This window comes from Bidens hawaiensis, unplaced genomic scaffold, assembly GCF_021521415.1.
Source record: "Bidens hawaiensis isolate Kalapana, Puna unplaced genomic scaffold, B.hawaiensis_p1.1 tig00008883_1, whole genome shotgun sequence".
In the NCBI taxonomy this organism is placed as follows: Eukaryota; Viridiplantae; Streptophyta; class Magnoliopsida; order Asterales; family Asteraceae; genus Bidens; species Bidens hawaiensis.
Genome location: NW_027491643.1, coordinates 199,922 through 221,997, shown reverse-complemented (window position 1 = coordinate 221,997; position 22,076 = coordinate 199,922). Strand labels below are relative to the sequence as shown.

Sequence of the window (22,076 nt, the reverse complement as noted above, 5' to 3'; positions counted from 1 at the left end):
AGTTATGTTTGTAAGGCATTTGCCATCATAATCTCCAAACTTCGAGGGAACACGATAAGTTAATAAAGCATTAGTTTATGAGAATTATAGTTATATGTTTGTATATGATCTTGGATTTTCAATTGATTGACACAGTGGATGATAAACAGTATATGAGCCCTAATTTAGAGGTCTTATTACTTCAAAGTAGTGAAAACACATAACAAATCAACATGAATAAATATTGATTGCTAGTTAAACAGTGGATGATAAACTTAATATGAACCCTAATTTAGAGTTTGTAAAGCACATGAAATCAACGTGAACGAATCTCAATTGCTATTTAGGTTTAGAAATTAAAAGCTATAAACATACCTCGATTCCGTTTATCATCCAATGTGTACAGATTCCTAGCTCGAATTCGTCGGAAATTGACGCGATCTGTTACCGCTGAAGATTTGCATAGCTCAGTCGAAGAAGATGATGATGATGATGCGATCTGTTATTGAGAAATGTTCTGCCGCCGGAGAAGATGACAAGATTCGCCATAAACTGAAGCGATCTGTCCAATGCTCAACAGAGAGCAATTGACTAATGGAGATGGATTGTGAAATCAGTTTCTTCAAAGTCTGGCCACGTCCGATTGTGATTAATACGATGGAGAACAATTACCTGTTTATCTGCTTTTTTTTTGGGATGTGGCACCTTTGGTTAGTAAAATCCATAGAATTCAGTTAACTAAAACCATTTGTAAAAATTCGGATCGTTTAGACATGGTTGCAAAAGCTCCTCACTGGTTACAAAAACTTACCGCAGTTGCAAAAACTCCGACCGCCTAGTCACCGGTTGCAAAAATTCTGACCGTTTAAAATGAACGGTTGCGAAAACTACGACCGCTTATGCACGGTTGCAAAAACTCCAACCGCTTAGGCACGGTTGCAAAAACTCCGACCGTCTAGCCACCGGTTGCAAAAACTCCGACCGCTTAACGGTTGCAAAAACTCCGACCGCTTAGGCACGGTTGCAAAAATTCTGACCACCTAGTCACCGGTTGCAAAAACTCCGACCACCGAAAATAAGCGGTTGCAAAATATTCGACCGCATAGCTACCGTGTCAAGTAACTACGGTTTTCGATAGCAAATTTGCTAAATCGGTCGTTAAAATTGCTACCGTTTTTTTACGGTGGCAAATTTTGGTAGCAATTGCTCAATTTTCTAGTAGTGTTTGTATTAAAATAAAAACAAAGAAGTATGTATAAAAATAAACCGATACTTATTCAACATTGAATATGTAATTGTGTAAAGTCATATAATTTTTTTAAACCATAAATATGAAGTTCACAAAATCACATAAATAATACTTTTAACATTCGATTTTTTCAATTCCTTGTAAAACAAACTTCCAAAAGCTAATCGTAGTTGTTACAATGTACATTCTAAACCGAAAATCATATTATGTAATTTCATCATAATTGATAAATTAGTTTTTTTCCGTCACTTTAGTTATCAAAAGTACAACTAAGACCGTAGAATAATTGACACGTAGCAAAGACCCTTCATGCTATGAAGATCAACAACAACTTGAACCGAACGAACACAAAGGGGGTGCTTATATTGTTCATTTAATTTTTCATCGAATACGAACACGTACAAATAGTGGAACCAATTTTTTATTCATGTAAATCAATTATTATAAAACTTAAAGATATGATATTAGATTGGAATGCCATAAAAGTAAGTAAAAAAAATGAGGAGGGGATAATGTGTATAAGCATTTAAGGGAATTTTCCAATTATTATAACTTGTGAAAAAAGAAAGAAAACAAGGAACGAGGGAGGGGTGGGTTGGAGATCGGAAAAAGGATGGAAGATTTCGAAAACAAAGTCAGAATTTCATCATCAGACGAACAAGAACAAGAACAAGAAGAAGAAGAAGAAGAAGGTGGTGTTGCCAACAATAACATCAACCTCCATATCGTCTCCTTGCTTCGCCAATTTCTCCATGTCCAACAGCGAAGAGCCCAAGCCTATGCCAAACTCAAAAAGTATTATTATTCTCTTATGCTTTCATTCGTTTCTTTCATTTCCAATTATTAGGGTCACTTTCATGTTTATTTCTTATGACATATAGACCATATAATAACAATACTAATAATACACCATTACTGGCTTGCAGGGGATTCAATGAATTGGGAGATTCTGCTTACCAGCAACTCTGTAATGAAATCACACTGCAATTTAGTGACTGTTCTAAGGAGGTAAACAAACAACAACAACAACCCATGTTTATTTCAAACTTTTCTTTTCATCCTGTGATCAAATAACATAATAAATAAAATAATGCAGGTTCTTGCATTAGAGTCAACATTTCTCAGTCCCGTTTACTCCCGTAATGATTTAGCTTCTTTGTTGAGGTCTGTTCAACTCCAAGAAAAACAAAAACTGCATCTGGTATGTTCAATTTTAATCACATACATACATTTATATACTATAGAGGATGGGTAAGAAAAGACTAGAAGAGCATGTTTGACAGTTTCTTGTTTTCAAACAGACTGCAACGGTTCAGGTTTTGAAGAAAGCGGGTCGGCCATCAGAGCGTTTAGTGAGCCATGAAAACTGCAAGCATGAATGTGTGCATGTTCATGAGATAACCGAGGCTGCAGGGACTGAGGAAGCGGAAGCGGACGCAGAGTACGATAGTGCTATGAAGGAAGCCATTCAAGGGGTGCAGGATGCGGTTACCGTTATTAACGAGGTTCTTGAAGAAGTTAGGTATGAGATTGCTGCCCTTGAAGAAAACTGATTTGATAACAAAACAGATGTTTGTTACAAATAATGCTGTTGGTTTTTTCGTTTTAATCAATACTTTGGTTAGGTGTTTTTGTAGTGGTATAAGTACATATAATAAAACTGTATCTAGTTATCTATCTTTTTTATTATTATTATTACCTAGACTAGACTAGATTCAACTATTTCTATTGATTTTCCTTCATGTGGGTTTGCTTTTATCTCCTAACAGTTTATGTTAGTTGAAGTTAAAAAGAAACGGATCAAATCAATTTAAAAACTTGAAAGTTACTCTAACTTAGGTGGAAGTGGTAATATTTTGTGAGGCTGTGTGTTTATGGGTGGGTCACTCTCGAGATCATTTGCGCTACCTCAGATATCTATGACTTGTTTTCTATTAAGTTAGAAGAAATGATAGCCTATTGATTTATTTCAAACATAGGTTAGGTCTGCCCTTGCTCGTATTGCTTTGTGTGTATTCGATCATTTGGTGTAAAGATTTGGTTGTAAATCTGTTTCAGAAATGTTTGATTGATTAAATAAAGTGATTAGTACCCTTTTTATCAGCATCCTTAGGAAAACTAAAGAAACACAACTTATCCTTCAACTTGTTTAAAGAGAAGAATCAAGGAGACTAAAAACTATAGAGTTGATGGAAAACTAAAGAAACACAACTTTGAAAGCTGCTTCGAAATTAACCCATGGAAAACTTAACTTTGAAACACAGCTGAAAATTATAGTGCTAATGTTTTGTCTTTCCGACGGAAGAGATGTGGATCCTATGGAACTTTGAAATCAATCGTCGGACTGACAATGCAGGAAGCTGCTTCCATCGGATTTACACTATGAACTCTAGAGTTCATCACTTTCTTACGCAAATTTCTCAAAATATGTTATTTGTAGAAAACAAACACTATGTGATAGGCATCTCTTAAGCGGGTCGGGCCGAATATCCAGAGTGGCGGTTCAAGTTATGCAATTTAAGTTTTTTTGTTTGTTTCTTTAGTTTACTTTGTTGCAATTTAATTTTATGTGTGTTTTTTTATTATTCTTTTTATTATGCCCACCTTTGTAGGTTGGTTAGTGGGGTGGTTAGTGATAGTTTTCAATTTTTCTATGTAAACATTTTGTGAAGAATGAGAAAGGCAGATGAGTTTATGTTTAAAAATGAGTATGATTAATTTATCTCTTACGTGTGAGATTAAGATTGATTTGTCTATGCTAGCTCGATTTTGGAATCTCGAGTGGTGTTCTTTGACACGGTTTCTTATTCGGAGTGGTGTGTCTGTATCTTCGATTAAAGATCGTAGCCCGATAGTTTGTTCTCAGTGGTGAATCTGTATCCGAAATCAATCATTGAACTATCCGTTTTATTATCATATCAATTTTTTATCCGTTACTGCTTTGATTTGCTATCACTATGGTTGTATTCTTCACGAAAAACTAAGCGAGTTACACTATAGATTTGCTTGATTTTGTGAAGAAATAAGAAAGATGAAGATGAAAGCTAGTTATAGAGGTTTAAAGTTTGAGAGATAAACAGTTCATGATGGCTATTTTGGGTATCATGTGGTGTGTCAAAATGCCTATTTTTATGTTGCGTAGTTTTTAGCAAGAACACTATTATATTTATAGCATTTTCTTTTGAACTATATCACAAGTTTCTGTTTTTACAAGTGAGGTACCTTTTTCTTAACCACAAAACCAGTCGAAGCTTCAACTGTTACGTAGTTTTCAAAACTTTTACTGTAGATATATATATTTTAGAATTAGGAACATTTTCATATATAACAGATGCAATTCAACAACTTATCCAACGATGCTCAATCACAAGTTCATAATAGGTTTATAATCCCTTTTGGGACCAAACAACCAAATATCATTTATCCCATCAAACGCTCCGCCAGCCCCAAGATCGACAGAAACAATAACATACTAACACGAAGAAATTTAGGGTTCATGTTTTTAACAAATACACCAGAATGTTAAAGTTAACAAGCATACTCAATTTATAAACCTACTGTCTACAGATAATAAGGTACTGCAATTTCTTCATTCAACACAAATCCTCTAGTCCATATTGAACAACTACACCTACACAGCTTAGCTTCCTGTGAGAAAAAGACACAAGTCAAGCAAAGCCACCCAAAACTGTCATTTTAGACTTTAGTCCATAACATAAAACTCCTAAAGCATTTTTACTCAAAATAACATAAGATTTTTAGAAACATATAATATCTGTAATCATACTGACACATGCTTGTCTATAACACGTGGTAGCTTCCACTCATTTTAACGGTCCAAACAGATAAAACTGGAACCGTTCAAATGGGTCTAAAAAGTACTTAAATACATAAAACCTCCCATAACATTTATTCAAAATATCATACTACTTCAGAAATAGCAACTTTTATAATCATATTTAACACGCTAATTAAGTAATTATAATATAGAAATTTCAAAACTTTAGACAAAACAATGTTCTCTGTCTACCCAAACCAAAATACTATCCGTTTTGACTCATAACCCAACCGGACCCACTTATTACTATTTTTAAAACAGCATCTGTATGACCTAAAATTATATATTGAATCATGGCCTGAATGTAGTAAATAAAGGACTTACCATTTGCACCTCATTCAGCATTATGGGTTTGGTCATGCTCGATGAAATCCAATGCTTCATCCATGGTGACAACATTTACATGACTGACCCGGTTTTTGTGAGTCACACCATATATCTTGTCAGCAACTTTCACAAGTTCGGGTCGGAACGTTGTTGTAATGAACTGTGTACTTGCCGTATCTGCCAAACGACGAACCATATCTAGAAAAAAGTTGTTAAGGATACATATAATATATCCAACAACAATCTATTTGATTAGCTAGCACTAGATAATAAAATGACTAATTTGACCCATTTACTTCTAAATGGGCCAATTCAAGTTATTCTTATGTCTCATTGGTCAAACAAAACTCAAAAAGGACAGCTAAAAGCATTAGTCAAACATAGGGGTGTAAACGAGCCAAGCCGCTCACGGGCTACTCGAAATCTGCTTGCATAAAGTTCGAATTGAGCCGAGCTTGAACCTAAAATTAAGAGAGCCCAGGCCCAAGCTTCACTTATTGAGCAAGAGGCCGCTCGCAAGCCTACGAGCCTGTTATCTATATAATTTTTATTTATTATTAATACTGTATACAAAATTATGATATAAATAACTAAAGAATATATATTTTATGTTATATACAAAACTATAACTAAAACACACACACAGGACACACACGTCTATATAGATATGATGGAAAAACAACTCATGAGCCAAACTATCTGTAAAATTAAACGATGCAAACTCGAGCCTAGTCGAGCTTGGCTCGTTTATACCCCTAGAAAAGAGTTGGAATTAATTCATTTTATGCGGAAAAAATGATCATTATTGTCAAAATAATAACTTTGAACAGTTTTTTGGGCCAAAGCGTATCTAAAGATTCTGTTTTGACCCATTAATGAACCCACCCGACCCACCCGCTTTGCCACCTCTGAAAGACTTATAAAAACTTCATTTATGAAGCAGGATACTTCCAACTGCAGTTCGATACTGAGGGTCTAACGCTGCATCTATCTCATCGAACAGATAAAACGGAGCCGGATCACATCGTTGTATGGCAAAGATCAATGCCAATGCAACCACAGTCTTTTGACCTCCAGACAACTGCTTCATAGACTGTGTCTCCCCTTGTCCCGTGAAAGAAACCTGCAATATTAACCTTAACTCAAAATGAACCTCCACACCTATAAATTCAAAAGCTACATGCCACCTCTAACTATAATTGGCTCGTTAAAACCTCGAACCAAGCCAAACTTAAACGAGCTTGAGGCTTATAATAAGCTTATTTGATAAACAAGCTCAAGCCCGAGCTTCACTTATCAAGCTCGAGCTGGCTTGCAAACCTATTATCTATATAAGTTTTACTTAATGAGTTAATTATGTATTTTTATTATAATATTTATTATGTGTTATGTTATATATAAAGATTAGAATTGAATATATATATATACACACACACACACACATATATATACATACAAATAACTATGAATGTATATAAATTAATTATTAAACAATTAGCGAGCCAAGCTCAAGCTTTACTAAACAGATCACAAGCCAAGCTCAAGCACGAGCTCTCACAAGTCAAACTGAGCCGCGCTAGAGCATAGTCAAGCTCAGGCTTGGCTCGTTGACACCCCTAGCTGTGATTGAAAAAAATAAGGTATTTTAGATAGCACTTGCCTTAACTTTCACGCCGATGTATTTTTCAACACGCCCCTCAGCATCAACCCGAGGCCCATCATCGTCATAATCATTATCAGCGGGTTCACCATCCTGCTTTGTTGGAAGACATATGCAGTAAGTTAGAAACCACACAAGGATAGAAACTGTATTAAAAAAACTAACCTTTTTCTTCATCATGATCAAAAATCCATGACCACCTTGCACAAGTTCAGAAAATACTTCACGAAAATGTTTTGCCACGCCTTTGAAAGTACGCTCTATAGATTCATCCTTGCGTTGATCAAGTACTGATACAAGTTCTTTGATTTTCTGTATACAAGACATTAACATGGTTTTCTTTTTAAATATATCAAACTACCAGCAACCTAAACTAACTATTTTACAATGTAAAGATTTTATCAAAAATATATATGATTTAAGTTATACCTCATCGCCAGCATCAAGTTCCTGCTGTCGCTTCTGGAGTTCTTCTCTTTGATCTGTAAAGTTGGCATACTGATCAAGTGCTTTCTTGTTTACATGACTAAACTGCTTTAATTGTTCATTGCACTTGTGCAGCATTTTATATAGTTCCTTTATGCTCTTCCGCTTATGCCTGCATTATTAACTAGGTTAAAAGAAAAGTATATGACATCTGATACAATAATGAAGAGCAACTAAGATAGTGTGCCTATAATTAAGAGGTGGCAACAACCCATTAACTCTCATTTGAGTAAATTTGAGGCTACTTTTTTATCTCAAAGTGGTAATATACAAAAATAGCTAAAGAGAAAACGTGGCATATGAACCAGGCGATCAAACAGTTTGAAAACCACCAAAACTGTATTTTTAAACATATACAACATTACAACCTCCTAAATTGTTTCATATAAAGCTACATAATATATTAGTTTCCTAAATCATTTTATTCAAAAAAGATTAATCCATAACCAACCCGCCCGACCCACTCATTTTGCCATCTCTACTGCATATACATATGTGTGTCTGTGTCTGTGTGTGATAAAAATAAATCAGGTCAAATAAGATGGAGGTCAAGAGACTATGATTACATTTCAAATGCATCTGATGATAAGGGACCCAATTCTCTGATTTTCTTGGTGCACTCTTCTTGCTTTGCAAGTAAAATGTTTTTCTTATTAATAAGTTGCTCTGCTCGTTTATCTTCATTTTGACGGGTCTTTTCATATTCATCCAAACGAGCCTGCACTTAAAGGAAATGTAATACTAGTGAAAATTAACATCACGATAGTCCTACCTTAAAAAAACAAAAATTACCTTCAACTCGCTCTTCTTTTTGTTGATTTTCTTTAACTCCCTGTTTCGGTCTTCTATGTTCTCCAACACTCCTAATTATAAAAAGAAATAAATATAGTTCAGTGAGGGAAACCGACCAGTGTACCAAAAATGACATAAAAATATCTAAAACTTCATACTTTGGAGTTGTTTTTTCACTTCTTCAACAGCTCTTTTTGCATCTTGAAGTTCTTGTTTCTTCACTTCTGCCTCGGAGTTTAGCATGTCAGTTTCTGGAGACTGTCTAATTGCCTCTAGTTCTTGTTTCCTTCTAACAAGATTGGTTGATAAATTCATTTCAAGCTCTGCTTTCCTTGTTTCAGTCTACAGTTTAAAAACAATGAACGGTGTGATTTATCTTAAATAAGTCAAATAAAAAAAATAGATGATAATAAAATATCATAGTGGGCAAACAGTTTGAAAGTTGCACAACATAAATAGAGCATTTGGGCTTGTAAACGAATTGCAAGTTCAGTGAAGCATTCGGCAGGAAGTTCGTTTATGTGTGTTTATTTAATAAACTAACAAACTTGAAAAAGTTGTTCATTTACCTAAACAAACGAACATGAACACACGTCTTCATTTATTTATGTTAAACATTCATTTTAGCTCGCTCGTTTAAATTCAATTAAGTTCGTTAGTTTTCAGGTCCAACAGATTGATGTTCACATTTACTTTCAATTGGTGTTTACTCAATTATGTTCACTTATATTCGTTCATCGATGTTTAGTTATTTTCATTCGTTCGTGAACCGTCAGTTTTACTATTAACGAACAAACATGAACACATTCGATTTCTTAACAAACAAATATGAACAAGACCTCGTTCTTTTACTTGCGCGTGCTCGATAATTTGTTCAGTTAAAGTTAAACAAACACAAACATGGCCTGTTCATGTTCGTTCGGCTCGTTTTCAAGCCTAAGAGCATTTATTGTTTATAAACATGAAAATGTCATTTAATGACCCCCAAATCAAACAAAATTCATTTTGACCCATTACCAGACCCACCCGACCCACCCATCTTGCCTCCTCTACTAGAAACTCAAATTTGATGTGGATCCCGGTAACAATATCAGCATACCTCTACTCGGTATTTCAGGATTCAAGCTGATCTTTAAGTTCAGCTATTTCAGGATTCAATCGTGACAACAAATCCCGTTCCTCTGGGGTTAAGTGATCAACAAGTTCGGTTCCCATTTCATCTCTTTTCATAGCAATATTAGCTTTGACCTGGTCAATTTGAGTCTGTACGTTTGCAAGTAACTTCAGCTGCAAGTTTACAATTTTTATAAAACAATTAGATCGGAAGATTGACTAAAGTCAAAAAGCGGGCAAGAGAAAGCCTCAGAAACCTTCTTCTCAAGAGCTTTGGAGATGTTAAGTATGTGCTTGTTGGCATTAGCTACATCTTGCTTAAGCTGTTCCAGTTCTGATCTCTCATGTGCCTGCTCAGCATCATCTTTCTGCTGCTCACTAATAAGATTATTGATTTCCTTGTCTATAAGTGCAAGACGTCAAGTCCAAACCATTTACTAAACACATCAAACCTTTGAAACCGCAGATTAAAAAAGTTCAGATTATTATAAAAAACAATTTAGTTTTTCACTCTTGTTTATCATACCAAGTATTTATATAGTTAAAAAGCAGAAAAAAGAAGACATGACATACTGGTCATGCAGGTCAACCAAGTTGTTGAAAGTCATCAAAAAGGTATCTAAATGCATAAAACCTTCTAAATTACATTATTAAAAAATGTTACTATCATTTTAATGATGTAGTTTTGCAACAATATTTAATACCAATTATTTATAAGATTAAAAGAGAAAAGTGGTGTTAAAATTTAGCACAATTATGTAAGAAACATGTAAAAAACCACTTTAAGTAGATATAGTGGGCGTATAAAGGATATTCTGAAGTTCAGATCTGACGTTCTGGAGTTCGATTTCCTTTGCAGTGATTGCCATGGCATTTTGTCGAATGATGTTCATAAACTTTAGCTTTGAACGTCTTTATCATAAAATCCACCTGTCATACCACCTTTCTTGCTAACTTGATCTCCTGTAAAAGATGAAGGATAAGCTAACAGAACTGAAGGCAAGAACAAAAGCAAATAATAAAGCAAACCTTCGACAGTAATGCAGTCCAAACCATCAGTACGAGCAACACGGGTGGCAACATCCAGATCTCGGCAAATCACAGTTCTAGCAAAAACTTGAGGGGTAAAATGGGCAACATCCATATACAATTAGATTTGGTAACCGTATTACATAACCTTCCATTGGTAAACAATATCTCTTTATATGTCACATAATTAGGCAAGTAACTCGAAATTACCATGAAGAACCAAAATCATGAGTTTTTTTTTTTACTTTTCATGAATAGCAATAAAATGTGAATGACAAGAGACTGTTCTTTGACTTTATTATTTTGTTTCTATTTATGCCTGAGAATAATTATATGTTAAGTGATTAATAGGTTTTTCATGAAGATCCGCCTGCTGGTAGTTCATTAATTGCTATGTCCATATTAATTGAACAGCAATTAATAACATAGGTTAAACAACAGGTATGCCAGCTCACTCATTTAGTTACTCTAAAAGTAAAGTAAGGTGGTTCGTGGGGTGACAAATGATAAAAGGCAGTAGTAACAAGAATTCATTCTAACAAGACATTTCCAAACACATTGTGTCTGTTATCTATTAACTAACTAAATAGAGTAATACTCTTGAATCAATTTATTTGAACAATTTAAAACCATGGATATCAATATGGCAAGATCATTCAGCTTAATATTTGCTTTCTTGCGTATGGTAAAAAATTATTCAGCTTAGCCTTTCAACTCTCAAAGAATATTATATAGTACAGTGCAAGTAAATGTATAATTCATGTAAAATAGAAACATAATTTTAGTATAGGGTTTCTTAGTATCCAAAATATATAAGTGATAGTGTTCTTTTCTATCATGCTATTTTTGTATACAAATTAAGATACATACCTCCTAATGTAGAGAGTAAACACCAAGAAATATATCCGAAATAATATCTGATTCTTAAACTCGGTATATCCAAGTCCATGAGAATAACTTTTGGAAAGGTACTAAAAAAAGTCATCAGGTATTTGTGTATTATTGTATATTCAGGCCAAGTGTACACCTTTTAAATGTTGTATATTGCATTTTACTTGACATGAAAGCTACGCAGTTACAACTAATACCCGATACAGCTCTGAAATACTACATGTCGCTAATATGTAGATATGAATTTCTGGTGAGAACAAAGCAGGTAAAATTTTGAACACTACTGCTGATATTTATTTTCAGTTGGCAAGAATCAACTTGTAATCTCGTAGATGGATCAGATATTCACATAGCCTGATTTATCATCACATATAAAAATGAAAAATTTATAGGTGATTGCTAACCTGGCCAAATGCTTGATCATAATTGGAGGAGTATTTTAGTTTCTTAAGAAGAGGTATCACATCAGAGCTTCGTGGGTAATTGACATGAGGAGCCTTAACCCTATTAAGGGGAATAAATGTAACTCTTCCACCTTTCTCAGCATTAAGGTGTCGAATAACTTGTGTTGATATTTCATCATTTTCAACCACCACATGAAATAAACTGCACAAGAAGAACAAGACAAGTATGTCACTATAATCTTTGCTAATTTCATGATTTAAACAAATTAATAAACTGAATTATAACAAGCTCATCTGAATAGATAACATACAACTAAGATACTAAGAAATATATAGCTCAACATCTGAATTTGGTATAGAAAATTATATACAATGATATACAACAGTGGTGGATCTAGAAAAAAATTCAGGGGTATCTCAAAAAAAAATTGGACATAAGGGTAACCTAATTTTGCAAACAGTTTATAGTTAATGGATTCAAAGTTTTATTGATTATTATATTGTTGATTGCTATTCTTTTATTTTTCATAATACAGTGTAATATACTTATTCTTTTTTTTTATAACATTTTTTATCATGCCTATAATTAGTAATTTAAAATTTAATATGACGTTTTTGTAAAAATTTGTCCAAACTTTTTTTTTTCATAAACATTCTCGATTTTTTCTTTTGACAATCTTATATACAAAAAAAAAATATATTTTTCTAAACTTGATAAGAAATTTTAAAATTAAGCATATAAATAACATAAATTAACTTACTATGTTTACTTATCCCCTTCATATTTTAAGTTAAATATTTTTCAAAAAGTTAACCATACTAATTATGATGTAATTTTGTAAATGATAATATCTTTGAAACTTTTTTGTCACCTGATTCAAAGGTCAAAATGGATTATTCGATGCGAATAATCTTTAAATACAAACATCATACTCTCTATAACAAGGTGTTTAGAAATTAGTAAATGAAAACTAGAACCTATATCTCTTAACACAATATATTTTTAATTGAATTTTATGGTTATATGTGAAATTGATTTTTATAAATTTTACACATTTTATTATATACTGTTATTAATATGTTTAAGAAAAGACATTTTCTCAACCCGTGTAGCACACGGGCATATAAGCTAGTGATAGATAAGGACTAATTTTGTAAACAGTTTCCAATTAATGTATCAAAATTGAAAGTTGTAGTTTATAAAAAAAAAAAAAAAAAAAAAAACCGTGGACGCCAGGATTCAAACCTGCGCGGACAGAACACACACGTTTTACAGTCATGCACAGTAACCACTCCGCCAAGTATACGAGATGTTTTCAAACTGTTAAATATAGTATAAATACTGGTTTCATAACAATGCTAAAAGCTTAAATATTTGCACTTCGCCTACAAAATTGAGGGTAGCCTGGGCTACCCCCGACCCCTTAACTGAGTCACCACTGATATACAAAACAATAAAAAAAACGAATATAAAAGATGACTGTAAAGGGTTTGTGAAAACCTGTTGCCAGCTGTCACTTCAACAGCAGTAAATAAATTTTCATCGCATTCAAGCAACTCAATAATTGAACCGTACACTCCAGAAATGTTGTAGTCCCTGCAGATTCTCCTGACACAGCTGATTCCCCTTCTTATGTCCTGTTAATTGTACAATAGTCAAGCCAACACCAGCAAACATAGTTCATGTATACACATACATACACACATATATACATTGATGCATATCTATCTAGAGATGTATTAACATACAGCTAGATAACATGTCTAAAATACATATCTAAATGCATAGCTATGTACATAAATGGGAAACTTTATTTGTGTATATATGGGAAATACAGATCTAAGCATACATATGTACATCCGAATGATATCACATATCTAGGCGTGTGCATGTGTGCATGCGTGTGTGTTTGTTTATATAGATATGTACCTAGCAATTGATGCATACATATGCATAAAACTCTACATATACACACACAAATTTACACACACATATATTTAGTGAGAGAGGTAGTATTAAGATTTAAGATTCAAGCTACACATATATGTATGGATATGTATCCATGTATGCTGGTGTAAATCCATGTACATCTATATCAGACTATATGTATCAACACCTGCAAGTATGCATGTAATATATCTATTCAAGAGACTTGCATAGTTATACAAAATATTCTAGAATTTCATGGTATCTTGCTAAAAATGCCCTTCAAATAGATGTAGTCATTTCAATAATCAGCCCATCAACCTTGAAATGGGTCGACTAATGTAATATACTTTCAACTACAATAAAAGTAGAATGAGTTGAAATTTGAAACTAACCCAAAGTTCACTCCAGTGTTTACAAGTTACAATTTACAACTTACAACTTACAACCATCGAGTTCGTTTTATACAAAGAAACTATTATTTAAGAGACAAAATTTAAAACAATTCACTACATTAAATATTTAAACTTTACTCTTGACTACGGTAAGCTAAAATAGAGAAAAAGGTGCTTCTAAACCTAAACCTGAATAACTAAGCTATCAATGATTGCTTACTACTTTAGACAGTTATTCTTCATTAATTCGAGTCACTTCTATATACGCGCACATCAGAAGTTTTCATGAGCCAACCCTAGTGGTAGAACCCCTGCGACCACTTAGGGAAACTAATATCAATTACAGGAATCATATTTTAAAATAAAAATCATGTCACATGCCTAATAAAGATTTCCATAATACTTCAAAAACCTTCTCAAATTAAACTTTTCTTTAATAAGGTATCTTTCAAAAACATGACATTAACACCTTTTTAAGAATTAAAGATTTAAAAATCACATTTAATGAATACGCGGACAAGTTAACATACCCCAGGAGTAGCATGATCTAAAGCTTTTTCTGCCTTCACAACTTCTGCTTTAAGACGCTCAATTTCAGCATTAAGTTCACTTTCTGTCCCCCACAAAGACCTGAAAGGGTAATAAACTTCAGTATATAGTACATTTAATTTTCCTTAAAACCATGACAAACAAAAACTTGCAAAACACGGGACAAGTCCTAAATCGAAGCGAACCGGAACCACTTTTTTTTCCTTCTAATAAAAGGAACAATGTAACTACACTTAAACCGACTAGCCCAAAGTTTAAGTCTGGCTCATCCCTGGTCTTAAAAAAAGTAGTATACGGTCCAGTACTCGGTTCCCATAATCCGTCGGTTTGGGTCCGGTATAGTATTATTTCACACCCCTAGCAAATGACAAGTACAACAGATTATATAGAACAAAGAATATAAGTGTACTTTCGCTTATCATGAAGCTCGTCTCTCTTCGCTTTATGCTGATTGAAACTTTGGCGATAACTCGATATCCGAGCTTCTAAGGCTTTTATCTCTGCTTCACGAAATTTGACATGTTCAGTTTGTGCTGCCAAATCTCTTTCTAGTTTAGCAATTTCATCCTTGAGTAGATTTTCCTAAAACATACAAAAAAAGGGAGGCATTCCATAAATGAGATCTCACAACAGTACTACATCAAATCCAAATTATTTACTAGATTAAGCATCCCCCTATATACTATAGACGGAATTGCGAAGATTGATAAAGAAACTAATAAGTATGTAATCTTTAACATCTCCATAAACGATTACCTGTTTCTCATTTGAGGACAGAACTTTGTCATACTTATCAATATCTCTTTGAAGCCATTCATCACGTGCAGCTTTAGAACAAAACTGGGTTGCACGCCCTTGCTTCTGATAGAGTATGCTGAGCTGCTTCTCCCGTAACATAATTCTATCACAAAAGCAGTTCAATGCATAAACATTAAGTAAGAATTGAATTAGAGACTGAGAGGAAAACAGGCAACACAACTTTAATAATATCTGGGAGAACAGAAATATATCAGAAAAGCATATGAGAGATTACGACTTTCAGTCTTACATGGCAAACTGGCAAATAAATACATCCAGATGTTTGGTGTGTGAAAAGTAAATAAATAAATAATACCCTTTTGTGATATCATCCTCCTGTTTAACTTGATCCTCATACAAAGGCCTGATTTTGTTTAGCTCGGCTGTTGATTGCTGGATTTCTCTGCGCAGAACCTCAAGCTGCTTTCCAGCTTCATCCTACAGCATAAACTTTCATGTTATTTTACCCGTTTGACATTTTAAGAAATAATAACCTAAATCGACCCATCTCTTAAGTAAACAAGACACAAATGACATCTAATTCTCGACTGAGGATAATCGGGTGTGTAATCAATAAACAGAAAAGAGAAAACAGAACTAGGAATTATGATCAAGCATTAATCATGACTCTATCAATATATTATTGTTGAATAAAACTTTCACACTAAAAAAATGACCCTAACCTTCAATTTAAACTAAACAAACAACTTGGAAAACAAGACTTCCTTAAACAAGGAAACAAATTAACCCTTAATAACCTTGTCATACTATATAAAGTTATAAACCTACCAAAATCATCTATCTTTTGAATCTTTTATGAAATAACCCTTTAACTCGCACTTTCTTTCAAAACAATCTATTTCAGGATTAAAACTAATGCAATTACAATTATGAGGTGGCAATACCTTGGCTCTGCTACTGGCCGTGATTCTCTCCTCGAGATCTGTGACATCAAGTTCAACTTCTGTGTGCTTTTTAATAGCTTTTGTGCGTTGCTTCTCTATTGCCTCTTTTTCTCGGCTTAAACCTTGTACCTCTCTAGTGAGATCTTTATATAACTTGTCTAATTTCTTTACTTCTTCCTCGTCCTCCACTGATGAATTGTACTTTCTAATTACCTCCTCAGATATGGCATTTCGCTCCTCATCCACCTGAATTTGTTAAGACACGTTTGCATTAGACACCATGACACAAATTTACAAATTCATGAAGCAAAAATTGGCCTTTCTTTGCTTCTTCCTCACTCCTAATCCACACTGTGCGCGATTAAAGTTCCTCAACCTTGTTTTGTATGCATAAAACCACTTTTTTGCAGGACTAAATCCTTTAAATTGTTCGAATCTGAAGAAAAACTTATGCATGATAAGTGAGGGTAAACAAGCCAAGCTGGCTCGTGAGCTACTCGAGATTGGCTTGTTAAAGGCTCGAATCGATCCAGGCTTAAACAAGTTCGAGCCTCAAAATAAGCTTGTTTAATACATGTATCGAGCTTGAGCTAACTCGCAAGCCTAATCAAGCCTATTACTTATTTTTTCATTTAATGTATAATATATATATATATGTATGTATATATATATATATATATGAAATTATGATAAAAATAACTAATAATATCTTATAGTACATATAAAAACTATAATAAAATTATAATAAAAATAATTAGTTAAAATGTATATAAATTAAATAATAATTAACAAGCCAAGCTCAAGCTTTGAAAAAAGAGCTCTAAACGAGTCGAGATCAGTCTCGGCTCATTTACACACCTAATGATAAGCCCCTAAGCTTTGCTACTTTTTCGTTCAGTTTAGTAAGAAGCTTAATCATGGAAAAATAAACTGAGAACTCACTCAAGCCAATAAAAATGAAAACGCACATGGTTATTCCAAATTTTGCTTATTCTTGAAAAGATAATAGCCATGAGAAACACATTTAAATAAAATTACCTCAACCAATTCTTTACGTGCATAATTAACTTCTTTGTCATAAATAGTATATTCTAGTGACTTTCTCTGCTTATCAAGCTGCTGATACTTCTTCAACTCAGCTTTCTCTTCATCTAGCTCTCTTAATCTCTCATCTAGATATTGCACGACTTGAATTATCTGATTTCTCTTATTTCCTGATATTATAAAAATAATAAGAAAGGATTCACCAAATGCAAGAAATGGATTTCTTAAGAATCACTTGCCAGTATCTTGCATGATTTTTAAGCTTTCGCGACGACGTTCTTCATAAACCCGAGTGCCGCCAATTTCCTTCAGTAGATCCAGCCGTTCTGAATCTTTCATTAAAGTCAATGATGCTATCTGCAATACGCATGATTATTAATAATATATACTTCACCAATCAAAATCAGATGAAAAAGATGTCATACTTTGCCCTGTTGCACAACATAATATGGATTAGAACGAGAGAATCCAGCACTTTCCAACAGATTCATAACTTCAGTTTTCCTACAATGGTGCATTTCCTTCTTTGTCAAAACACTTGAACAAGATAATAATATAATTCAAGAAGGTTGACAAACAGAAGCAAACAAATTATAAATTAGGTTGTACTCGCGTTATATGCTTCCCATCCAAAAAATATTCATCTTTTTTAGTACCGATTGTTCTCCGCAGACGCACCTCCTCTTTATCAACCTTCAAATAAAAAAATTAAAAAAAAATCAGCAACCATAAATCCTAATTAGAAACTAAACTACACGAAACACGATACATTAGCGATGCAAGAAATAACAATTAAGACCATACTAGCCAAAAACGGCAAGTCATCTAGCATGCAAACAGCTAAACAAGTGCATATAATATATCAATAATATCAGAAGTTCCATGCCTCAGTTCAGTTATTGCTTGTTATATTGTTTTATGTCCCTACTTTCTATCATACTTTGTAGCCCTCACTAAAATGAGTAAATTTCAAGTACAAAAGCAAGTGGCTTGAAAAATGTAACTGTTTCAGTTTTGTTTTTTGATCAACTGCTTAAAAGCTATGAAGTTGTCTGTTCTAAAAATATATATTTTCTGTTTTTTCCACAACGTTATCCAGTTTTATGAGTAACATGTTCTGAACTAAAAACAGACTTTTATGTAGAACATATTAAAAAATGATTTAAAACACTTTTAAACTATATTTGAAAAATAACAAAAATTTTCATGATGAATCACTTACAAAAATACACGTTTTCATATCCTTATCCCGCCAGTCACTATACTTTTATGTATCTAGCCTGCTATTTATCCTAGAATCTTTATTACCATTTCCCTCGCTCTACATCTTGATGTTTATATCCTTTGTTTCTTTCTACTTCATCTGCTCTCTTTTAAGCATGTGTGTGCAATATCAACATTGTGAGCAACCATCATAACAAAATGTGAATGAACAAATAATGATTTACACGCGTATATATATATATATATATATATATGGGAGGGTTATCCTAAAAATAAATAGTTTCTTAGGAATCCTAGGAATAAATCATAGCCATTGGATCATGTTAATCAATGGTTGAGATTTAAAATTACTAATAACCGACATAGTTTCCTAGAATTACTCTTTCATCATTATAACCGACATAGTTTCCTAGAATTGTTCTTTCACCATAATTTGTAATGACAAATGTCATAAATTTATTGGTTCTTACCATTCCTAGGAAACTCCTTATTTTTATTTGAACCCTTTTCTATATATATATTATGCCCACTAACAGATGATGAAGATTACCGGGATACGATTGTCAGTATTATCGAATACAATCTCGACAAATGCTGATAGAACTTGGTGGCCTGCTCCTTCCTGAGCAATATTTACATAAAAACATAAAATTTATTACTCAATAATCAATATTGCAAACCAATTGATGTGACCAATTGATAAACCCATAAAAGCATAACCAACATACATGGAGGAATGCATGCCTATCTTCAACACGCAGGTTATGAAAAAGATCACTTATAACAAAACGAATTGCTGCAAAAATGAATCAGGTAGGTTGAGATGTAACAAAAAGTGATAAAAGATAGTTAAAAGGTATTGAGCAACACGTACCATGGAAAAAATTTGACTTCCCAAATCCATTTGCCCCAACTGCAGTTGAAATTTGAATAATTATTGTGAAAAGAATACATATTTTTTACTTAGTTGAATCTTCAAAAAGCCACCATAACAAATAAAGATGCATATGAGAAAGTATTGCACGAGAATAACAGAGAAAATTTGGTCAAAGAACAAGAACAAATAACATACCAACACAGTTAACTTTGGGGCTGAAGTCTTCAGTCGCAACTTGTTCTTTATAGCTCTTAAACCCTTCGATTATGACCTGTAGTACAGCCCCACAAGCAAATGGAGATGTTAACAAAGAATACACAAGTTAGAAGAATAAAGAATAATTCAAGACAAGAAAAAACAAAAAAGGTAGACGTTAGAAGCAAAAGAAGTATGGGAACTAGAACAATTACCTGTTTTATGTACATTCTGATATACTTGGCTTGCTCAAACCTATAGATAATCACATTGAAAACGTGTCAACATAACATAGCTAATATGAAAAAAAACAGCATGATAATGGAAGCAAGGAAGAGAATTCCCAAATTCCATTAAAACAATAAAATAGTCATCGAAGTGAATGTTACAATCTCATGTTTTTAAACACCAACAGAACCAGTAACCACTAGTCAAATTCTAAATAATTGCATTTCACACAAAGCTTTAAGTTCGTCAAAGTACTAGATCAAGCACAAAATAAACCATGCAGAAAATTTAATCAACATAGCGTACAGCTTATTGACTCAAATTCACACACAGTTACAACAGGGTCCAATTTTAGCAATTTTTCACAAAAATACACCTAGACTAATTGAGTCAGACTCATAAATTCCCAAATAAAAAAACACTTCTGTGAACTGGGTTGAACAGCATAATGAAGAAGCAAAACTACAAAAACCTCCAACACTTGATTAAGCAACCATAAATAAAAAGTCCATGGTCTTAACTCTTGGTAAAAAATACTCATCAAACCATGTAACTTAACTTGGACTTACAAACATAACACATCAGAATCAAGCAGAGACAGCAAACAAAGCACAAAGTTCACAGAATACCGACTAAACTATCTTAGGTCAGACAGCGAACATAAGATCGTATACAGCACAATTTTTCATATCAGATAAAGCACAAAATTATCTACAAAACTTCCAGAATTGTAAGAAATTGTGTTCAAAAGAGCATAAACAACCTGAATCAGACAGTGAAAGCAACCAAGTTACTTCCGACACAGATACAACAAAACAGCCCATTACTTAAGATACAAATATTTGCAATTCAGCATAAATGATTAAATTATGCTACAATTCTAAACATATTTTTTTTGTATCAAAAATTACCTAAACAATTTGAACCTTCCAGTGAGAATAAGTAAGTCCTAAGCAGTTAATGCGGAAAAATATTGGATATCAGACAAGAACCGATACTTGAGATATCGGTTATTGTGGTGGGATGTCGGTAATTTTAATATAATGTAAAATTCATATATATAGCAATTGAACACTAATAATTAAGTATACTCGCCTACCATTAACAAATTAACCTTTTGCAACTTGCAAAACACTAACAATCGTAGCAAGTAGAAACTGATTAAGACTTAAAACACTAAAAACTGATGACTAAGACTTAAAACACTGATATCAGATATATCGGTGATATATCAGTCAATATCACCAATATTTTATCAGGGAGCGATACCAATATATCACCAATTGATATATCAGTGATATCGACTGCATAAAGCAACAATACACAAGTTGAAGACACAAGAACTAAAATGTTGTGCAAAATTACTCGAAGCAGACAGCAAAACTGTAAACACATAAACAGCATTTCTCACTATACAGCGTGCACTTAATACAACCAAAAACGCAATAAATTATAGTCGGAAACGTGTAGATCAAAGACGTAAACAAACAATATATACAATTTGCAATTCAGCAGAAGAAATGATTAAAATATGCTGTAGAAATTTAAGCACAGTAACTCAAAGCAGCCGGTGAAATTATACACGTAAACAACATTCCGCACTTAATACGATCAGTAATGCACTAGATTGAAACAACTATAGTCGGAAATGAAAGACGAAACGAAGAATTGATCGATATAATACGATTTGCCCTAATTTAATTTAGCCCTAGCGTAGCAAACAATAGAATTGTTCGAGATGCAGTATAGTAGAATAATATTACAGTTACAGTTACAGTTGTGGTGAAGTTACTCCGGCTAAGAAGATTGCAACTGACCGGAGAAGAAACCTACCACTACTGAGTGAGTCGACTCAGCGAGTCCCTGCTTTTCCCTCTCTTTTTTTCACCTTTTCCTATTTTCCCACTCCGCCTGCCTGCGAACACAAATAAATTGGTTTTAGTGGAAGATAGTCAACCTATATAGTCGATATACAGTGTAGCGAGCGAGCGAGCGAGCGAGCGGTAAATAGTAATTAATAACTTGTGTTGGGGTGTGCACAGTTCGGTTCGATTAATATTGGTTAACAACCCGTTCATATTTGGCTAAAATTTTGTTTAAAAATACATGAAATGAATGTTTAAATACATTAAATGAATGCATAGCTACATGAAATGAAGGTTTAAA

The 22,076-nt window shown here is 33.4% G+C and overlaps 1 protein-coding gene and 1 pseudogene across 2 annotated transcripts; one reads left to right on the top strand and one right to left on the bottom strand.

Annotated features, from left to right (window-relative positions):
* The first annotated feature begins 1,841 nt into the window (after positions 1-1,841).
* LOC143530276 (uncharacterized) lies at positions 1,842-2,848 on the top strand. The gene is made up of 4 exons (XM_077025856.1): positions 1,842-2,023; positions 2,155-2,236; positions 2,325-2,429; positions 2,530-2,848. The coding sequence occupies exons 1-4, from the start codon at positions 1,842-1,844 to the stop codon at positions 2,779-2,781; spliced, it is 621 nt and encodes a 206-aa protein (XP_076881971.1). The 3' UTR covers positions 2,782-2,848.
* A 2,529-nt stretch (positions 2,849-5,377) lies between these two features.
* Positions 5,378-20,329, bottom strand: LOC143530283 (structural maintenance of chromosomes protein 3-like; annotated as a pseudogene). Its single transcript, XR_013134829.1, has 28 exons — positions 19,898-20,329; positions 19,683-19,758; positions 19,485-19,523; positions 19,339-19,406; positions 19,161-19,232; positions 18,000-18,079; positions 17,812-17,890; positions 17,626-17,743; positions 17,381-17,556; positions 16,343-16,588; positions 15,754-15,875; positions 15,396-15,540; positions 15,049-15,221; positions 14,621-14,720; positions 13,270-13,406; positions 11,769-11,970; positions 10,474-10,561; positions 10,259-10,407; positions 9,702-9,853; positions 9,446-9,618; positions 8,490-8,692; positions 8,332-8,402; positions 8,106-8,257; positions 7,483-7,651; positions 7,219-7,365; positions 7,054-7,146; positions 6,342-6,516; positions 5,378-5,591 (listed from the first exon to the last, which is right to left on the bottom strand). The product of XR_013134829.1 is annotated as a structural maintenance of chromosomes protein 3-like (transcript).
* Positions 20,330-22,076: the final 1,747 nt, after the last annotated feature.